Source organism: Papio anubis, chromosome 18 (genome assembly GCF_008728515.1).
Source record: "Papio anubis isolate 15944 chromosome 18, Panubis1.0, whole genome shotgun sequence".
In the NCBI taxonomy this organism is placed as follows: domain Eukaryota; kingdom Metazoa; phylum Chordata; class Mammalia; order Primates; family Cercopithecidae; genus Papio; species Papio anubis.
In genome coordinates, this window is record NC_044993.1 from 20,414,660 (window position 1) to 20,431,714 (window position 17,055).

At 49.9% G+C, this 17,055-nt stretch overlaps 3 protein-coding genes across 3 annotated transcripts; 2 read left to right on the forward strand and 1 right to left on the reverse strand.

Moving 5' to 3' along the window:
• Positions 1-81: 81 nt before the first annotated feature.
• On the reverse strand, positions 82-3,826 carry NIP7 (nucleolar pre-rRNA processing protein NIP7). Its single transcript, XM_003917103.5, has 5 exons — positions 3,360-3,826; positions 3,154-3,240; positions 2,914-3,052; positions 1,902-2,042; positions 82-1,687 (listed from the first exon to the last, which is right to left on the reverse strand). The coding sequence occupies exons 1-5, from the start codon at positions 3,413-3,415 to the stop codon at positions 1,568-1,570; spliced, it is 543 nt and encodes a 180-aa protein (XP_003917152.1). The 5' UTR covers positions 3,416-3,826; the 3' UTR covers positions 82-1,567.
• COG8 (component of oligomeric golgi complex 8) lies at positions 3,577-14,606 on the forward strand. Its single transcript, XM_003917101.4, has 6 exons — positions 3,577-4,086; positions 6,552-6,759; positions 8,214-9,041; positions 10,680-10,848; positions 12,148-12,430; positions 14,048-14,606. The coding sequence occupies exons 1-5, from the start codon at positions 3,611-3,613 to the stop codon at positions 12,402-12,404; spliced, it is 1,938 nt and encodes a 645-aa protein (XP_003917150.2). The 5' UTR covers positions 3,577-3,610; the 3' UTR covers positions 12,405-12,430; positions 14,048-14,606.
• PDF (peptide deformylase, mitochondrial) lies at positions 12,456-14,606 on the forward strand. Its single transcript, XM_009196760.4, has 2 exons — positions 12,456-13,250; positions 14,048-14,606. Exons 1-2 carry the CDS (start codon positions 12,677-12,679, stop codon positions 14,203-14,205), a joined length of 732 nt encoding a protein of 243 aa, XP_009195024.1. The 5' UTR covers positions 12,456-12,676; the 3' UTR covers positions 14,206-14,606.
• Positions 14,607-17,055: the final 2,449 nt, after the last annotated feature.

The window sequence follows — 17,055 nt, forward strand, 5'->3', positions numbered from 1 at the left end:
TAGCCTTCACTGAGTCTACTTAGAGGCTAACAGAAAATCTTAGAAGGAAGACGAGTTGAAAAAGGCCACAATCAAGTTTGCTTACATATAAAAGCAGGAGTCGGTAATGTTTTATTCTTAAAGACTTCACCTTTGGAACTTAAAATAAGCAGTATATTCATTAAAGAAATAGTTTGGTTTTGCAATACAGGAAGTCTTTACATTTTTTGTCTATAAAATGTTACTAAAGAAATATTCTAACGATCTTAAAATAACTTTGGGAGGCACGGGGAGGACAAAGGGACTGAATTTTTATGTCGCGGTCTTTGATCAGTGCTTTTAGTTCAATCCAGTCAAGTAAGTAAAGGTTCATAGAAAAAATTATGTTTTATAAAATCATAGTGATGAAAAAAAATTCCAGCTTAGGATCATCCCATCCAAGAAAAATACTGAGAAAACAGCTTGTAAAAAAGAAGGTAATATAATCAAATTATACTCATAAAACTCTACACTTAATAACAGGAATACATAATATAAAAAATATAAAAATAATTCTTACCATTTATTCCACACCTATCATTTCCCAGGCACTGTACACCGTACTAGATGCTTTACAATCAGACGGAGTCTCACTCCGTCACCCAGGCTGGAATGCGATGGCACCATCTCGGCTCACTGCAACCTCTGCTTCCCCGGTTCAAGCCATTCTCCTGCCTCAGCCTCCCAAGTAGCTAGGACCACAGCCATGTGCCACCACACCTGGCTAATTTTTTTATATTTAGTAGAGATGGGGTTTCACCATGTTGGCCAGGCTGGTCTCAAACTCCTGACCTCAAGTGATCCATCCGCCTTGGCCTCCCAAAGTGCTGGGATTACAGGCGTGAGCCACTGTGCCCAGCCTACAATCATGATTTCTAATTCCAAAAATCAGAATTTCTAATTCTCAGGTAGATGGCCAAAGCTATTTTTTAAGTTTTGTATCTTTTTAAACAGAAGAAAACGAATCTTATTAAAGCTGAATGACTCATTTAAGGCCATACAGCTGGTAGGTGGCAGTAGTGGGGTTTGAATACATTTTTCTTCCATACCACACACCAATTACCGTATAGAAAAACAGCTGAATTGCTCTTATTATTTTAGACAAATTTCATTTTTAAAACCCCACATGTGGTTTATTATTCTGTTATGGAAATATCTATCTTGCATATTAATAAAAAAGACAATCCCTGTGTTCTTATCATGAGTTTAGAAAACAAAGTGTTATCACAGATAACAATAAGCTATTCTTGTTCCTAGTTCCAATGATTTTGAACCTATTTCTCAGAACAAGAAGCCCTCTGATTCAAATATGAAACAGAGTATTCTATTTCATCACAAACACAAAGATCTGAAACCCCATTTTTGAGCTCTCTCTGTATATAATAAGAATCCAGCCTGCATTTGTCAATGATAGAGAGTACAGTAAATAAGAAGTCCCTGAAGAGGTCAGAGTGTTGACAAAATTCAACATGATGATGGAGTCCACACAAACACAGGAAACAAAGCTCGGCTCTTCCATACAGCCGCCTGTCCTTGCAATGACTTCGTTTTAAGTCAACGTCTCTTCATGCCGCACATATTCCCCAACGTCTGCCTGATGAAATACCACAATCGCCATGGGGTCTACTTTTCTGCAGTCTTGTGTAGATTTTGCTGCCACCCCAAAACCCTGGGATTCAAAAGAAGAGACATTAACTCACTGAAGTCATTCAATATACCCATATTGAGGGCTGGAAATAACAAAGACGGAAAAAATACAGTTCTGGTCTTTCTGGGATTCAAAAGGTGCTGCGAATTTATTCTCTCAATCACCCAGATTGAAAACATATCCTTCTTGAATAAAAGAGTACTTGAGTTCTGTAATAGCTGCCATCTCTACTCACCAAAGGGATGTCTGCCATGGAGTACACCACCACGCCCTGGTACTGAGAAGTATTTTCAGTGATTCGACCCAGACCAGATTTCAACACATGGTTCCCATACAGAAACGACTGCTCTGCACCAGGCTTTATCCACACTTTATACTGTAAGAGAATTAAAATCCAAGAGACACAAAAACGTTACTATTTCTATCCATGCAGACAAACTAGCTGCTGGATCTGTGAATAATTTTCTGGAACAATTTTAGGGGAAACAGAAAGAGACTCATGTTTTCCTCAAACTGTCCATCTCCTGAACAGAAATGCAGAAAGTTGCCCAGCGCAGTGGCTCACGTTTGTAATCCCAGCACTTTGGGAAGCCGAGGCAGGTGGATCACTTGAGGCCAGGAGTTCGAGACTGGCCTGGCCAACACGGCGAAACACTGTGTCTACTAAAAACACACAAAAAAGTCAGCCAGGTATGGTGGCACACACCTGTAACCCCAGCTACTCAGAAGGCTGAGGCACAAGAATCGCTGGAACCTGGAAGGCAGAGGCTGCAGTGAGATCGCACCACTGCACTCTAGCCTGGGCGACAGAGTGAAACTGTCAGGAAGAAAAAGAGAGAGAGAAATGAAAAGGAAAAAAAAAAGAGCAAGAAAGAAAAAGGAATTTAAAAAAAGAAATGCAAAAAGTTATTTTCTCAACTCTACAGGGATCATCTTCCATGGCCAGGTTAACAGCTCTTTTTCTGGACCCCGGTGTCTTCACTGCTGCCACTAACTTGCTTTCTGATCTCTAGCTGGGTCTGCCTAGGCTTTTCTACTTTGCTGGAGAAAACTAACACTACACAGCCCCACAGCACTCCTATCCCAAAGCCCTGACCATGCCGAAGGTGCAAGACCTCTGCACATCTCCATGTGCTGACACTCCTCCAAGCACACTATCAGGAACTCTGTGGGAGAAAAGCTGCCGGACAATCTGCCTAATCCTTGACTTTATCGCCCGTGGCAGAATTGGAAACCACCCCACAAACCTTGGCATAAGGTGCAAGGTAATCCAGGGCTGTGACGTGCAACCGAAACTTGTGGGTTTTAGTGAATTTTCCAAAGCAGGTCCCCAGCGACACCAGCTTGTCCCCGGAGATATTAGCGGCCAGCTTCATAATCTTCTCACTAAAAGGGTAAAGGGGGAGCACCGCTGCGGATGAAGAAGGCTGGTGGGACCCAGGTCTCCCCTCCCCTGGGTCCATGCTGCCTGCCCGGCCCCGCCTCACCTCACATAGTACACCCGGTCGTTGTGCAGACGGAAACAGTAGGTGCCATCGGGCCGGTCCACCAGCAGCTGAAGATTCTCCCCGATACTGAGGGCAAAAAGAGAACTGGAGACCGCGCCCGAACGCACCGGTCTAGGCACCGCGCCCCCACTCCACCCCTAGCCACCACACCCACACACTCCCGCCTCCGCCCCGCGCGCTCCTACTATTTCGCGATCTTCTCAAACATGACACGGGTCTCTTCTTCAGTCAAAGGCCGCATTTTCTCCGTGGGTTGGAACACCGGATCCTCGTGCCTCCGTAAGCGGAAACGGAAGTCGGCCGCTTGCTGCTCCCCGGCAACCCCAAAGCCTTCCTCTCTAGCCCTGTACCAATAGTTCCTCTCGCTAGCGCCCAATAGTCTGGACGACCGCCGGGGAAAGCAAGCCGACTGGATGAGAAAAGATAGAGACCGGAAATGGTCCTGTTTCTTCCTGTCCTAAATTCGGAGTCAGCGCCCCCGGTGGTCCGGAGGGGAAGTGACGTTGTTGCGGGGAAGATGGCTACCGCGGCGACTGCCCCATCGTCAGCCACGGCCTCGGCCACGGCCAGGGCCACGGCAGCGGCTCTCGGCGAGGTGGAGGATGAAGGGCTCCTGGCGTCGCTGTTCCGGGACCGCTTCCCCGAGGCCCAGTGGCGCGAGCGGCCCGATGTGGGCCGCTACCTCCGGGAGTTGAGCGGCTCGGGGCTGGAGCGGCTGCGGCGCGAGCCCGAGCGCCTGGCGGAGGAGCGGGCGCAGCTGCTGCAGCAGACACGCGACTTGGCCTTCGCCAACTACAAGACCTTCATCCGCGGCGCCGAGTGCACCGAGCGCATCCACCGCCTCTTTGGCGACGTGGAGGCATCGCTCGGCCGCCTGCTCGACCGCTTGCCCAGCTTCCAGCAGAGCTGCAGGTGCGACGCGCCTGGCGCTAAAGGGGTTTTTAACTGTAAAAGCTGACGTTTACGATGGTAGAAATAACTAACACTTATAAAGCGTTTACCACGTTCCAGGCTCTCTGCTGAGCGCCTTATTAATCCATTTAAACCTCACAACAGCCTTCGAGGTAGGTACTGTTATCCCCCCCTTTTTTTTTCTTTTTTGAGACGGAGTCTCGCCCTGTCGCCAGGTTGGAGTGCAGTGGCGAGATCTCGGCTCGCTGCAACCTACTTCCGCCTCCCGGGTTCAAGCGATTCTCCTGCCTCAGCCTCCTGAGTAGCAGGGACCACAGGGGTGCGCCACCACGCCCAGCTAATTTTTTTTGTATTTTTAGTAGAGACGGGGTTTCAGCATGTTGGCCAGGATGGTCTCCATCTTTTGACCTCGTGATCTGCCCGCCTCGGCCTCCCAAAGCGCTGGGATTACAGGCGTGAGCCGCCGCACCCAGCCCTGTTATTTCCATTTTACATATGAGCAAGTCAAGACAGAGATTAGTGATGTCTAAGGACACAGCTAGGAGGTTGCGAATTCAGAACTGATGACCCAGGAGCATATCCCTCCCTCGAAGGGCTGTTGTGGGCACTAAAGAAAAAGGATTCATGCAAAGCTCTTATTATCGGGTCTGACATAGTTAACATTATAGGTGTGAGCTGAATATATGTGTATATTTGTATACTTATTTTATACGAAAGCTTGGACCAGAGGTCATCTGCTTCAAAACTTCCATTGACGGGAAGCCGACAAGGAAATCCTCCCATTTGAGGGCATCAGATATCAAAACGCCTCTCCTTTTGGACGTCTGGATGCGGTGGCTCAGCCTGTAATCCCAGCACTTTGGGAGCCTGAGACTTGAGCCCAGGAGTTCAAGAGCAGCCTGACCAACATAGCAAAACCCTGTCTCTACAAAACAAAAAATTAGCTGGGCGTGGTGGCGTGCGCCTGTAGTCCCAGCTATACAGGAGGTTGAGGTGGGAGGGTCAGTTGGGCCCGATTGTGCCACCGCACTCCAGTTTGGGAGGTCGAGGCTGCAGTGGGCTGTGATTGTGCCACTGCATTCCAGACTGGGTGACAGAGTGAAACTCTGTCTTAAAAAAAGAAAAAAAGCCCGGGTGCGTTGGCTCATGCCTGTAATTCCAGCACTTTGAGAGGCCAAGGCAGGCGGATCACGAGGTCAAGAGATCGAGGCCATCCTGGCCAACATGCTGAAACCCCATCTCTACTAAAAATACAACAATTAGCTGGGTGTGGTGGCGAGCACTTGTAATCCCAGCTACTTGGGAGGCTGAGGCAGGAGAATTACTTGAACCTGGGAGGCGGAGGTTGCAGTGAGCCAAGATGGTGCATGCCAGAGCACTGCAGCCTGGTGACAGAGCAAGACTCCGTCTCAAAAAAAAAAAAAAGTCCTTTGTGAGTCATATTCTGTCTCCATAGATCCTCAGTCCATTATCCTTAGTTCTGCCTTCCAGCCTTTCATGATTAAAGTTTAATTTTTCTTTTGAGCCTTTGGATATCTGACAGCAGCTTTTGTACCCTTCCATGCTCCAGAGTAGACAAGGGACTTGATAAAGCAGGTCTCTGCAAATATAGAGAAGTGTTGAAAGTAGACTGTGGCAGGAGCTATGGTTGAACATTAGCACAGGAGAAGATGAAGACCTGAGGGAATATGGGGAAAGGTTGTGGATTCTAGGCTAGTTAGTGCTTCATTATGAAAATAATGATAGCTATTGTTAAATATTTAACTCTGTGTCTTTTACTATTTTTACTCTGATGCATTTGCTCTGTTTCAAGTTCCGTGTTAAATGCTTCCCACGCATCATCTCATTTCTTACATCCTTGTGAGGAGGGTCCTATGTACTTTTTTTTTTTTTTCCCCGAGATGGAGTCTTGCTCTGTTGGCCAGGCTGGAGTACAGTGGCGCCATCTCTGTTCACTGCAACCTCCACCTCCTGGGTTCAAGTGATTCTCCTACTCAGCTTCCCGAGTAGCTGGGACTACAGGCACGCGCCACCACACCTGGCTAATTTTTTGTATTTTTAGTAGAGATGGGGTTTCACTTGAACCCCTGGCCTCAAGTGATCCGCCTGTCTCGGCCTCCCAAAGTGCTGGGATTACAGGCATGAGCCACCGCGCCCGGCCCTATATACTGTTTTACCAATGAGGAAATAGGTTCAGAGAGGCCAAGTACCTTGCCACAGCCAGCCAGTGGCATATCTGGATTTCTGTCTGTTAGATTTATTAATTGTATGTTTTTGGACAAGTTGCTTAACCTCTCTGGGATTAAAAATTTCCTCAATTGTAATAATGCTTACCTTATAGGTGGGGTGTGAGGAATAAATCAGATAGATCATCCAGCCCAATGTTCATAGCAGGTGCTTGGTAACTGTAGCTAAGGTTTGGGTACAGAGCAGTGAAGGACCAACATTCTCCTGATTATTACTAGGAACTTTGTGAAGGAAGCCGAGGAGATCAGCTCCAACCGTCGGATGAATAGTCTGACCCTAAACCGGCACACAGAAATTTTGGAAATACTGGAGATTCCTCAGCTCATGGACACCTGTGTCCGGAACAGTTATTATGAAGAGGCCCTGGAGCTTGCAGCCTATGTACGCCGACTGGAGAGGAAATACTCTTCCATCCCTGTCATCCAGGTAGCCAACTTACCCAGAGAGGACTCAAAGTAATGTTCTTGTAATCATTTATTCTGTGGTCAGGACTGAAGCTTTAGGTAGAAACCCTTGCATGTTTCATATCAGTTTCTGAAAACATTCATTTATTCAAAATACATATTAATCACGTGCCAAGCACTGCTCTATATGCTGGGGATACATTGTGAATAAAGTGGTCCTGGCTCTCATGCAGCTTACGTGCTAATGGGAAGTCTGATAATTGACAAAGAAATAAATGATATCATTTCAGATAGTGGTGTCTGATTAAAAAAACAAAATGGGGAATGGGGTAGAGGGAGTCTAGGGTAGGTTTCTTTAGGTAGGGTGATCAAGACAGACTCTTCTGGGGAGGTAACACTTAAGCTGAGACCTAAGTGAGAAGAAGGAGCCAGCCCACAAAGATCTGAGGAGAGAGCGAACCAGAAAGTGTGAAGAACAAGTGGAGAGGGCTGAAGTGGGCAGAAATTGAGGTATTTAAGGGATACAGAGGCAGCCAGAGTTAATGGATTGTAGCAGTGGGAGAGCATAAGGAAGCAGGTGAAGATGGAGAACCAGGTAAGGCCACCAGTATAAGTCCCAATGAGTGGTTGGAATTTTCTCGATTGCAGTGGGAAGTCACTGGAGGGTTTTAAGCTTTTTTTTTTTTTTTGAGACAGAGTTGCTCTGTCGCCCAGGCTGGAGTGCAGTGGCGTGACCTCGGCTCGCTGCAACCAACATTTATCTCCCAGGTTCAGGTGATTCTCCTGCCTCTGCCTCCCGAGTAACTGGGATTACAGGCCTGCGCCACCACACCCACCTACTTTTTGTATTTTTATTTTATTTTTTTTTTAATTTTTTGAGACGGAGTCTCACTGTGTCACCCAGGCTGGAGTGCAGTGGCCGGATCTCGGCTCACTGGAAGCTCCCCCTCCCCGGTTTACGCCATTCTCCTGCCTCAGCCTCCTGAGTAGCTGGGACTACAGGCGCCCGCCACCTCGCCCAGCTAGTTTTTTTGTATTTTTTTAGTAGAGATGGGGTTTCACCATGTTAGCCAGGATGGTCTCAATCTCCTGACCTCGTGATCCGCCCGCCTCGGCCTCCCAAAGTGCTGGGATTACAGGCTTGAGCCACCGCGCCCGGCCTTACTTTTTGTATTTTTAGTAGAGACGGGGTTTCACCATGTTGGCCAGACTGGTCTCAAACTCCTGACCTCAAGTGATCCGCCTGCTCACGGTGCTGGAATTACAGGTGTGAGCCACTGCACCTGACCAAGTTTTAAGCTTTTTAAGCAAGAGAGTTAACCTGATCTTTGTTGGTGAACCTACAGGCATCAGCTTTAGGAAATTACTTCATATTTCAGGAAAGCCATGGGAATGTTGGTCTGCAGTCTTCAGGGTTAGGGGAGTGGGTTCTAGAGAGCATCCTTCCCAGCACAGTGTGACTCTATGTATTGTCAGGGCATCGTGAACGAAGTGCGCCAGTCCATGCAGCTGATGCTGAGCCAGCTGATCCAGCAACTGAGGACCAACATCCAGCTCCCCGCCTGCCTCCGTGTCATTGGCTACCTGCGGCGCATGGATGTCTTCACTGAGGCTGAGTTGAGGGTGAAGTTTCTTCAGGCCCGAGATGCTTGGCTCCGGTCCATCCTGACTGCCATTCCTAATGATGATCCCTATTTCCATATCACAAAAACCATCGAGGCCTGCCGTGTCCATCTCTTTGATATCATCACCCAGTACCGTGCCATCTTCTCAGATGAGGACCCACTGCTGCCCCCTGCCGTGGGTGAGCACACCGTGAATGAGAGTGCCATCTTCCATGGCTGGGTGCTACAGAAAGTCTCACAGTTCCTGCAGGTGCTGGAGACCGACCTTTACCGGGGCATAGGGGGCCGCCTGGACTCTCTGCTGGGCCAGTGCATGTACTTTGGGCTGTCCTTCAGCCGGGTGGGAGCTGATTTCCGCGGTCAGTTGGCTCCTGTTTTCCAGCGGGTGGCCATCAGCACTTTCCAGAAAGCAATTCAGGAAACAGTGGAGAAATTCCAGGAAGAAATGAACTCCTACACACTCATCTCAGCTCCAGCCATCCTGGGCACCAGTAACATGCCTACTGTTGTGCCAGCCACCCAGCCAGGGACGCTGCAGCCACCCATGGTGCTCCTAGATTTCCCACCCCTTGCCTGCTTCCTCAACAATATTCTGGTCGCCTTCAATGATCTGCGCCTCTGCTGCCCTGTGGCCCTGGCGCAGGATGTGACTGGGGCCTTGGAAGATGCCCTTGCCAAGGTGAGCACATTCTGTTGGTTTTCGGCTACTCTGGGCCTTCTCTGGTAACGGGTGGCCAGATTTTTGTAATAAACCCGTCTATTTGACAGTGGTGTCTGCTGACATGGAGAGGTTTAGTGTGGTGTTGGAGGTTCTCCTGGTTGAAAAGCTCTGGCCAGTTGCCCTTCATGGGACCTAGGACAGTCCATGAAGTGACTTGCCTATAGTAACAATTCAGTAATGCACGTATTAGCTTTCTAGTGCTGTGTAACAAATTCCTAGAAACTTAGCTTCCAGCAACACATTTATTACTTCCCAGTTTTGGTGGGTCAGGAGTCCAGTCTCAGCACAACTGGGTCCTCTCTGCTCAGGGTCTTACAGGGTTGCCATCAAGGTGTTGGCTGGCCTATGGTCTCATCTGGAAGTTGGGGCTCCATTTCAGACTCATTCAAGTTGGCAGGGGTCAGTTCCTTGCAATTGCAGAACTGAAGCTTTAGCTCCTAGAGGCTGTCTACTCCATAGGCAACTGACAACATGGCTGTTTGCTTCCTCAAAGCCAGCAGGAGAGCTTCTCTCTTGCTTGAGTCTCTTCTTTTAGGTACCTCCTTTCAAAAGATTCATTTGATTAAGTCAGACGATTAGGGACTTTAATTACATCTGCAAAACCCTTCACCTTTAGCATATTTTTTTTTTTTATGTGTTTTATTTTATGGAGAGAGAGTGTCTCCCTATGTTGCCTAGGCTGGTCTCAAACTCCTGGACTCAAGTGATCCTCCTGCTTCAGCCCCTCAAAGTGTGAGATTACAGGTGTGAGTCACTTGAACCCAGGAAGTCCAGCACCAGAGTCTGTGTTCTTACCCTGTCGCTATGCCACGTCTGTAGTGTCAGCTAGGCTGCTCTGTTGGTTTTGAAACCTCTCTTTCCTAGCTGTTTTCTTCTAGTTTTCCAGTGGTTCTAGCTTTCTGGAACCTCAGGGGCCTTAGTGGAAACCTCATATAGTTTTGCTTCATTTTCCTGGATCCAGCACAGTTCTGGTTGGTCCTCTATGGAAGTTAAGAACCACGTATTGGGCCAAGCGCAGTGGCTCACACCTGAAATGCCAACACTTTGGGAGGCTGAAGCAGGATGATCTCTTGAAGCCAGGAGCTCTAGACCAGCCTGGGCAACAAAACAAGACCCTGTCTCTACAAAAAATTTTAAAACTTAGCCAGGCGTGATGGTGCATGCCTGTAGCCCCAGCTACTTGGGAGGCTACGGTGGGAGTATTCCTTGAGCCCAGGAGTTTGAAGCTACAGTGAGCTATGATGGTGCCACTGCACTCCAGCATAGGTGACAGAGCAAAATTGTGTCTCTGAAAAACAAAAAACAAAAAACAAAAAACATGTATTCTCTATAGTTTTATGACACTCCTCCACTAGAACTGGAAACTACACCCATAATGTAACAAGTTGGGTCTGAACTTCACATTAATAAAGTGACACAATTGTGGAGAATGACCATAATTTTGAGTTTAAATGAGACAGTAAAATAATGTACTGTTAAATTAGTTTGTTCAAGAAAACTTGAGGGGGGGTATACCTTTTTTTTGCCTAGTTTCACGCACTGCTGTCTCAGTGGTGATAGGCTGTCCCAGTGATTGATGGTGCCCTTGTCTCTTAGGTAACTAAAATAATCCTGGCCTTCCATCGCGCTGAAGAGACTGCCTTCAGCAGAGGGGAGCAAGAGCTCTTCGTCCAGTTCTGCACTGTCTTTCTGGAAGACCTTGTTCCGTATTTAAATCGCTGTCTCCAAGTCCTTTTTCCACCAGCTCAGATAGCACAGACTTTAGGTAAGAAAGAATATTTTGTAAACTGCCTTACTGATGTGTAATTCACATACTAAATAATTCACCCATTTGTGTAAGTCAGTGTTTAGTAAATATGAATCCAATTTTAGAATATTTCCATCACTCCAAAAAGATCCTTCATGCACATTTGTAGTCATTCCTCGACAGCATCCTTAGCCCCTGGCAACCTACTTTCTGTTGCCATAGATTTGCTTTTTGTGGACATTTCATAAAAATGGAATCATACATTATATGGCTGTATCTGGCTAAGTGGAAGAAGCCTGTCACAAAAGAACCACATACGTATGATTCCATTTATGTGAAATGTCTAGAGAAAGGGTTTTTAAAGTCTTTTTTTTTTTTTTTTTTTTTTGAGGTGGAGTCTCGCTCTGTTGCCAGGCTAGAGTGCAGTGGCACAGTCTTGGCTCACTGCAACTTCCACCTCCCGGGTTCAAGCAATTCTCCTGCCTCAGCCTCCCGAGTAGCTGAGACTACAGGCTTGCACCACCACGCCCAGCTAATTTTTGTATTTTAGTAGAGACGAGGTTTCACCACGTTGGCCAGGATGGTCTCGATCTCTTGACTTGTGATCTGCCTGCCTCTGCCTCCCTAAGTGCTGGGATTACAGGTGTGAGCCATCGCGCCCGTCCTAAAGTCTTTTTTCCAATTCACTTTCACGTCCTTGTCCCCTTGTGATGGGAGAAGGGCTTGGTTGAGGCGCAGCTTCCCAAAGGGCAATGGGTCAGTGCATCACACTTGCAAAGCCTGGCTGCCCTCCGCTTTTCCCCTGGGGCTCCCTGAGGTCTGGATTCCTGCTGCAGGCGCCCAACAGTGCTGCTCCATTACCTTCTGCTTCACAGTATAGCTTCCTGTTCCCTATGACAAAGGTGGTTTTTGCTGTATTGAAATACAGTAATTGATGACTGGGCGCAGTGGTTCATGCCTGTAATCCCAGCACTTTGGGAGGCCGAGGCGGATGGATCACCTGAGGTCGGGAGTTTGAGACCAGCCTGGCCAACATAGTAAAACCCCGTCTCTACTAAAAATACAAAAATTAGCCTGGCTTGGTGGCGGGCGCCCGTGATCCCAGCTACCACGGAGGCTGAGGCATGAGACCTGCTTGAACCTGGGAGGCAGAGGTTGCAGTGAGCAGCGATCATGCCACTGCACTCCAGCCTGGGCGACGGAGCGAGGCTGTCTCAAAAAAAAAATAGTAATTGCTTCTGTTTTTTCTCTTTAAACTTCTATATTGAATTTTATTAATAACTTTTTTCCATTTTGCTTTCCCCACGTCTGGGGCAGGCATTCCTCCCACTCAGCTCTCCAAGTATGGAAACCTCGGGCATGTGAACATCGGCGCCATTCAAGAGCCCCTCGCCTTTATCCTGCCAAAGAGAGAGACGCTCTTCACCCTGGATGACCAGGCGCTGGGGCCTGAGCTCACAGCTCCAGCACCAGAGCCTCCCTCCGAGGAGCCACGCCTGGATCCCGCGGGCCCAGCCTGCTCGGAGGGAGGGCGAGCGGAGGTGGACGCGGAACCGCCCAGCGTGGGGCCCTAGCCGGCGTCCCCAGCCTCCAGAACGCGGTGCGTGCGGTACCCGGCGCGGGGCTGGGGGACAAGGTTGCGTCGCCCTGGAAGGCCCAGGGCGGGCTCGGGAGGGAGGAAGACGCTGCCAGCAGAAGAGCGGAAGGGGGCGGTGCCCACTCCCTGTCTGGGCAGGAAGTGGGGGATCCAGCCGCTTCCTTGCTGTGCGCTGGCTGACGGCGCTTCCCGGCGTGCCCTGTGCTGCGGCCGGAAGGGGCGGGCCGGGTTTGTGCTGCAGGGGCCGCCATGGCCCGGCTGTGGGGCGCGCTGATCTTGCGGCCGCTCTGGGCGGCAGTGCCGTGGGCAGGGGCGGCAGCCGTCGGTACCCGGGCCTGCAGCTCCACGGCCGCCCCGGATGGCGTCGAGTGCCCTGCGCTCCGGCGCTCCTATTGGCGCCACCTGAGGCGCCTGGTACTGGGTCCTCCCGAACCGCCGTTCCCGCACGTGTGCCAGGTCGGGGACCCGGTGCTGCGCGGCGTGGCGGCCCCGGTAGAGCGGGCGCAGCTGGGTGGGCCCGAGCTGCAGCGGCTGACGCAGCGGCTGGTCCAGGTGATGCGGCGGCGGCGCTGCGTGGGCCTAAGCGCGCCGCAGCTGGGGGTGCCGCTGCAGGTGCTGGCGTTGGAGCTGCCCGAGGCGCTGTGTCGCGAGTGCCCGCCGCGCCAGCGCGCGCTTCGACAGATGGAGCCCTTCCCCCTGCGCGTGTTCGTGAACCCCAGCCTGCGGGTGCTGGACAGCCGTCTGGTCACCTTCCCCGAGGGCTGCGAGAGCGTCGCCGGCTTCCTGGCCTGCGTGCCCCGCTTCCAGGCGGTGCAGATCTCAGGTGCGGGCGGCGGGGCCGGGGCGGCTGGAGCAGCGCGCGAGTCTTTTCCCCCCAACTCTGGCGAGAGCGCGGAAGTGGTCGCGGTTCATCTGCCGTACCTCCCGCAGGAACGAAGTGGGATGCGGGAGCGTACAGGTCTCAGGACGGATAGAAGCTCTTGTGGGGCAGAGCCCGCTCAGATAGGACGCAGGGGCGAGGAGGGGTCTCCTAATTCCTGACAGCCTGGCGTCTTTCTGCTCCCTTGCTTTCTGAAGCAAACACTCTCTTCGGCGCTAGTTAGATCCGCCACGGTGGAGTTGGAGAAGTGGGGATTGGCCCCCCAGCCTGGCCCAGCCCGGGGGGCTAAGCCATTCCCCGCGTGGTACCACAGGGTGTCTCGCGGAATGCGGGCTCTGCTGGGGTCGGGGTGATTGTTCCTGCAGAGCAAGCTCGTCGGTTGAAGAGGGTCAGAAAAACAGTGGGGTCTTAAGCTGCAGAACGTCTGTTAGGAGTTGAGAGCCCACGGATACCTCAGAAACGGGAGGAGTGTTCGGAAGGGTCGCACCGTAGGAAGATGATTTCTCATCTCAGCTCTACAGTGAGCTCCATAACCTAATTACCAGAGTTGGGAACCAGGTTGAACACTTGGTAATGGGCCGATGTGAGGCACGTTTTCCAGTTAGGAGAGGAGCTGCTGTCTACATTTGCCGTCTGCTGTTGCCTCTTGTCACTGGGAACAGCCAGGTGCAGAGGTGAGGAGGTTGGGGATGATGCAGTTCAGCTGTTCCCGCTCACCAGGGCTGTAACTTGCTTTGCAGGGCTGGACCCCAATGGAGAACAGGTGGCGTGGCAGGCGAGCGGGTGGGCAGCCCGCATCATCCAGCACGAGATGGACCACCTGCAGGGCTGCCTGTTTATTGACAAAATGGACAGCAGGACATTCACAAACGTCTGTTGGATGGAGGTGAATGACTAAAGCTTTGGTACTGGGGCTGAGGATTCCGGATACCAAGACGCACACACTTCCACTTTGAGCTGGGCACATCTTACTTCGCATCAACTTGGATGGCTTGCATATGACAGGAAACTGGACTGCCAAGGCATGGCAGACTGAGCTGGAGGAAGATGTCAGAAATGTTTGCCCTGAAATCAGCTATGAACGGAATGTTGTTTACAACTTGAGGAGAAAAATCACCCCCAAAGGAGTGGACGTTTCCTGACAATTCTGTATGGAGGAAGGTGGGGTAACTGCATTCGTCTGCAGTAGACACGAGTTCCTCGGACCTGTATAATCTCCCAAAGCCAAGGTTTGGTAATAATGTAGCCCCTAAATATCTGAAAGCTGTTTTTAAAAATGCAGGTAAGCGTGTGACTGGCCATTTGTGCCGAGTTCTTATTTTTACAGAGGGCTTGTGGCCTTGGACGCCAGTTTGCTTGTGGAAATGAAACAGGACAGAATCGTCCCTGCTCAAGGAAGTGTTTAATGACAGCACGGGTGTAAATGAGTGCCCACACATTTTAACAGCCTTGGGCAGGATTTTGCTGCTGACATCTCTAGAGCAGCTGGTTCTTGGCTCATTCTTAGGTTAGAGGCCATGGATCAGGGCTAGGGGCAGGGGTGACAATTGAGAAGTGCAGTGAGCTTCTTTTAAAAATTGGGACAGACACAGAAAGCAGGACTAGTACTTCCTGGTTATACACTTTTTTTGTAAAAATGAATTAACATCACACCAACCAGTGTGTAGATTTAAGTGTCTGCCAGGCGGGGTGGCTCACGCCTGTAATCCCAGCACTTTGGGAGGGCGGGGCGGGTGAATCACGAGGTCAGGAGTTCAAGAACAGCCTGGCCAAGATGGTGAAACCCTGTCTCTACTAAAAATACAGAAATTAGGCGTGGTGGCAAGCGCCTGTAATCCCAGCTACTCGTGAAGCCAAGGCAGAGAATTGCTTGAACCCAGGAGGCGGAGGTAGCAGTGAGCCAGGATCATGCCACTGCACTCCAGCCTGGGCGACAGAACAAGACTCAAAGGATGATTCTGACTGTAGAGTTTTCTTTTCTTCTCTGTCTTAAAAAAAAAAAAAAAAAAAAAAAAAAAGTGTCAGCTTTGTCAAGAGGTGAAGGAACTCCAGTTTTATTTATTCTTTGATTTTTTTTTTTTTAAACATAGAGACGGGGGTCTCACTGTGTTGCCCAGGCTGGTCTCAAATTCCTGGTCTCAGGCAATCTTTCTGCCTTGGCCTCCCAAAGTGTGGGATCACAGTTGTGAGCCACAGTACCCAGCCAAACTCCAGTTTTAGTTAAATTGTTTCACCTCTTATTTTTTTTTGAGACGGAGTCTCGCTATGTCGCCCAGGCTGGAGTGCAGTGGCCGGATCTCAGCTCACTGCAAGCTCCGCCTCCCGGGTTCACGCCATTCTCCTGCCTCAGCCTCCCGAGTAGCTGGGACTACAGGCGCCCGCCACCTCGCCCGGCTAGTTTTTTGTATTTTTTAGTAGAGATGGGGTTTCAGCGGGTTAGCCAGGATGGTCTTGATCTCCTGACCTCGTGATCCGCCCGTCTCGGCCTCCCAAAGTGCTGGGATTACAGGCTTGAGCCACCGCGCCCGGCCCCGTTTCACCTCATTTTTATGCTGAGTTTTGTAAAGTAGGTATTCTTGTTAAACAGAGTCCTCAAAATCAAACTGTACAAGTAATAGGAAGTCCAGTAAGCTTTTTAGAGAAAATGTGTTGTAAATGGCAGTTAAATGAACCCAGGAAAGACCCGTTCTCCCCTATGGCTTTCTTTGAGGCCCCATGAGGCCAAGCAGAAGCAAACTGGCTCTAGGTGCAGCCTGACTTTGAAAAGGAATCCCGGCCGGGCTTGGTGGCTCATGCCGGTAATCCCAGTACTTTGGGAGGCCAAGGCGGGCAGATCACCTGAGGTCAGGAGTTCAAGACCAGCCTGACCAACATGGCAAAACCTTGTTTTTACTAAAAATACAGAAACTAGCTGGGCGTGGTGGTGGGCGCCTGTAATTCCAGCTACTTCGGAGGCTGAGGCAGGAGAATCGCTCGAACCTGTGAGGCAGAGGTTGCAGTGGGCTGAGATCTTGCCACTGTACTCCAGCCTGGCAACAGAGACTCCGTCTCAAAAAAAAAAAAAAAAAAGGGAATCCCAACCAGGTACTGGTGCAAGGTCAGAGATGCGGCCACTGGGGAGATTGGTAGAAAGCTCATTGCTACTGAAAACATGGGTCTTTAGGAAAATTAGAATTCAGTGAGCCTCCTTTCATTTGCATAATGTTCAGAAGCTCTTGCAGGGGGCTATGGTGACATTTTGATGCTTATAGTCTGAGGTTAACGCCTTTGTGGTGGGCATTGGTAGCAATAAAATGCAAATTTTATTGCATTTCCAGTAAAATCTCTTCTACTTCAAGCAGGAAACACAAAAAACACATGTACACGTCAATATTATGAGCTAATCAAAGTTTTAGAAATCACCTTCCACAGTGAAAGCCAGTGTAGGCAGAAGGTTTAGAACAGAATCCCCAGGTAGAGAAGTGAATTTCAGAGCATTTCAGGGAGGAAACTCCTCTGCACGTGTCAGCATGTTTAACATCGATGATGGCAGGTTGTGTGCTGGCAGCGAGTCTGAGGCCACTGTCCAAGGTTCAGCACCAGTGGTTCCTGTTGCTGGTCATGGAGAGAGAAGTGGAAAGACAGGTGTCTTCACGAAGCTCTAACTAGAGCACAGGGATGGACCATGGCCGCACTAACCTTTCTTAACCCCTAGTATTTGTTAAGGTGTTTAAGCAGTAGGAATGAGGAAACAAAAGTTCTGATTCAA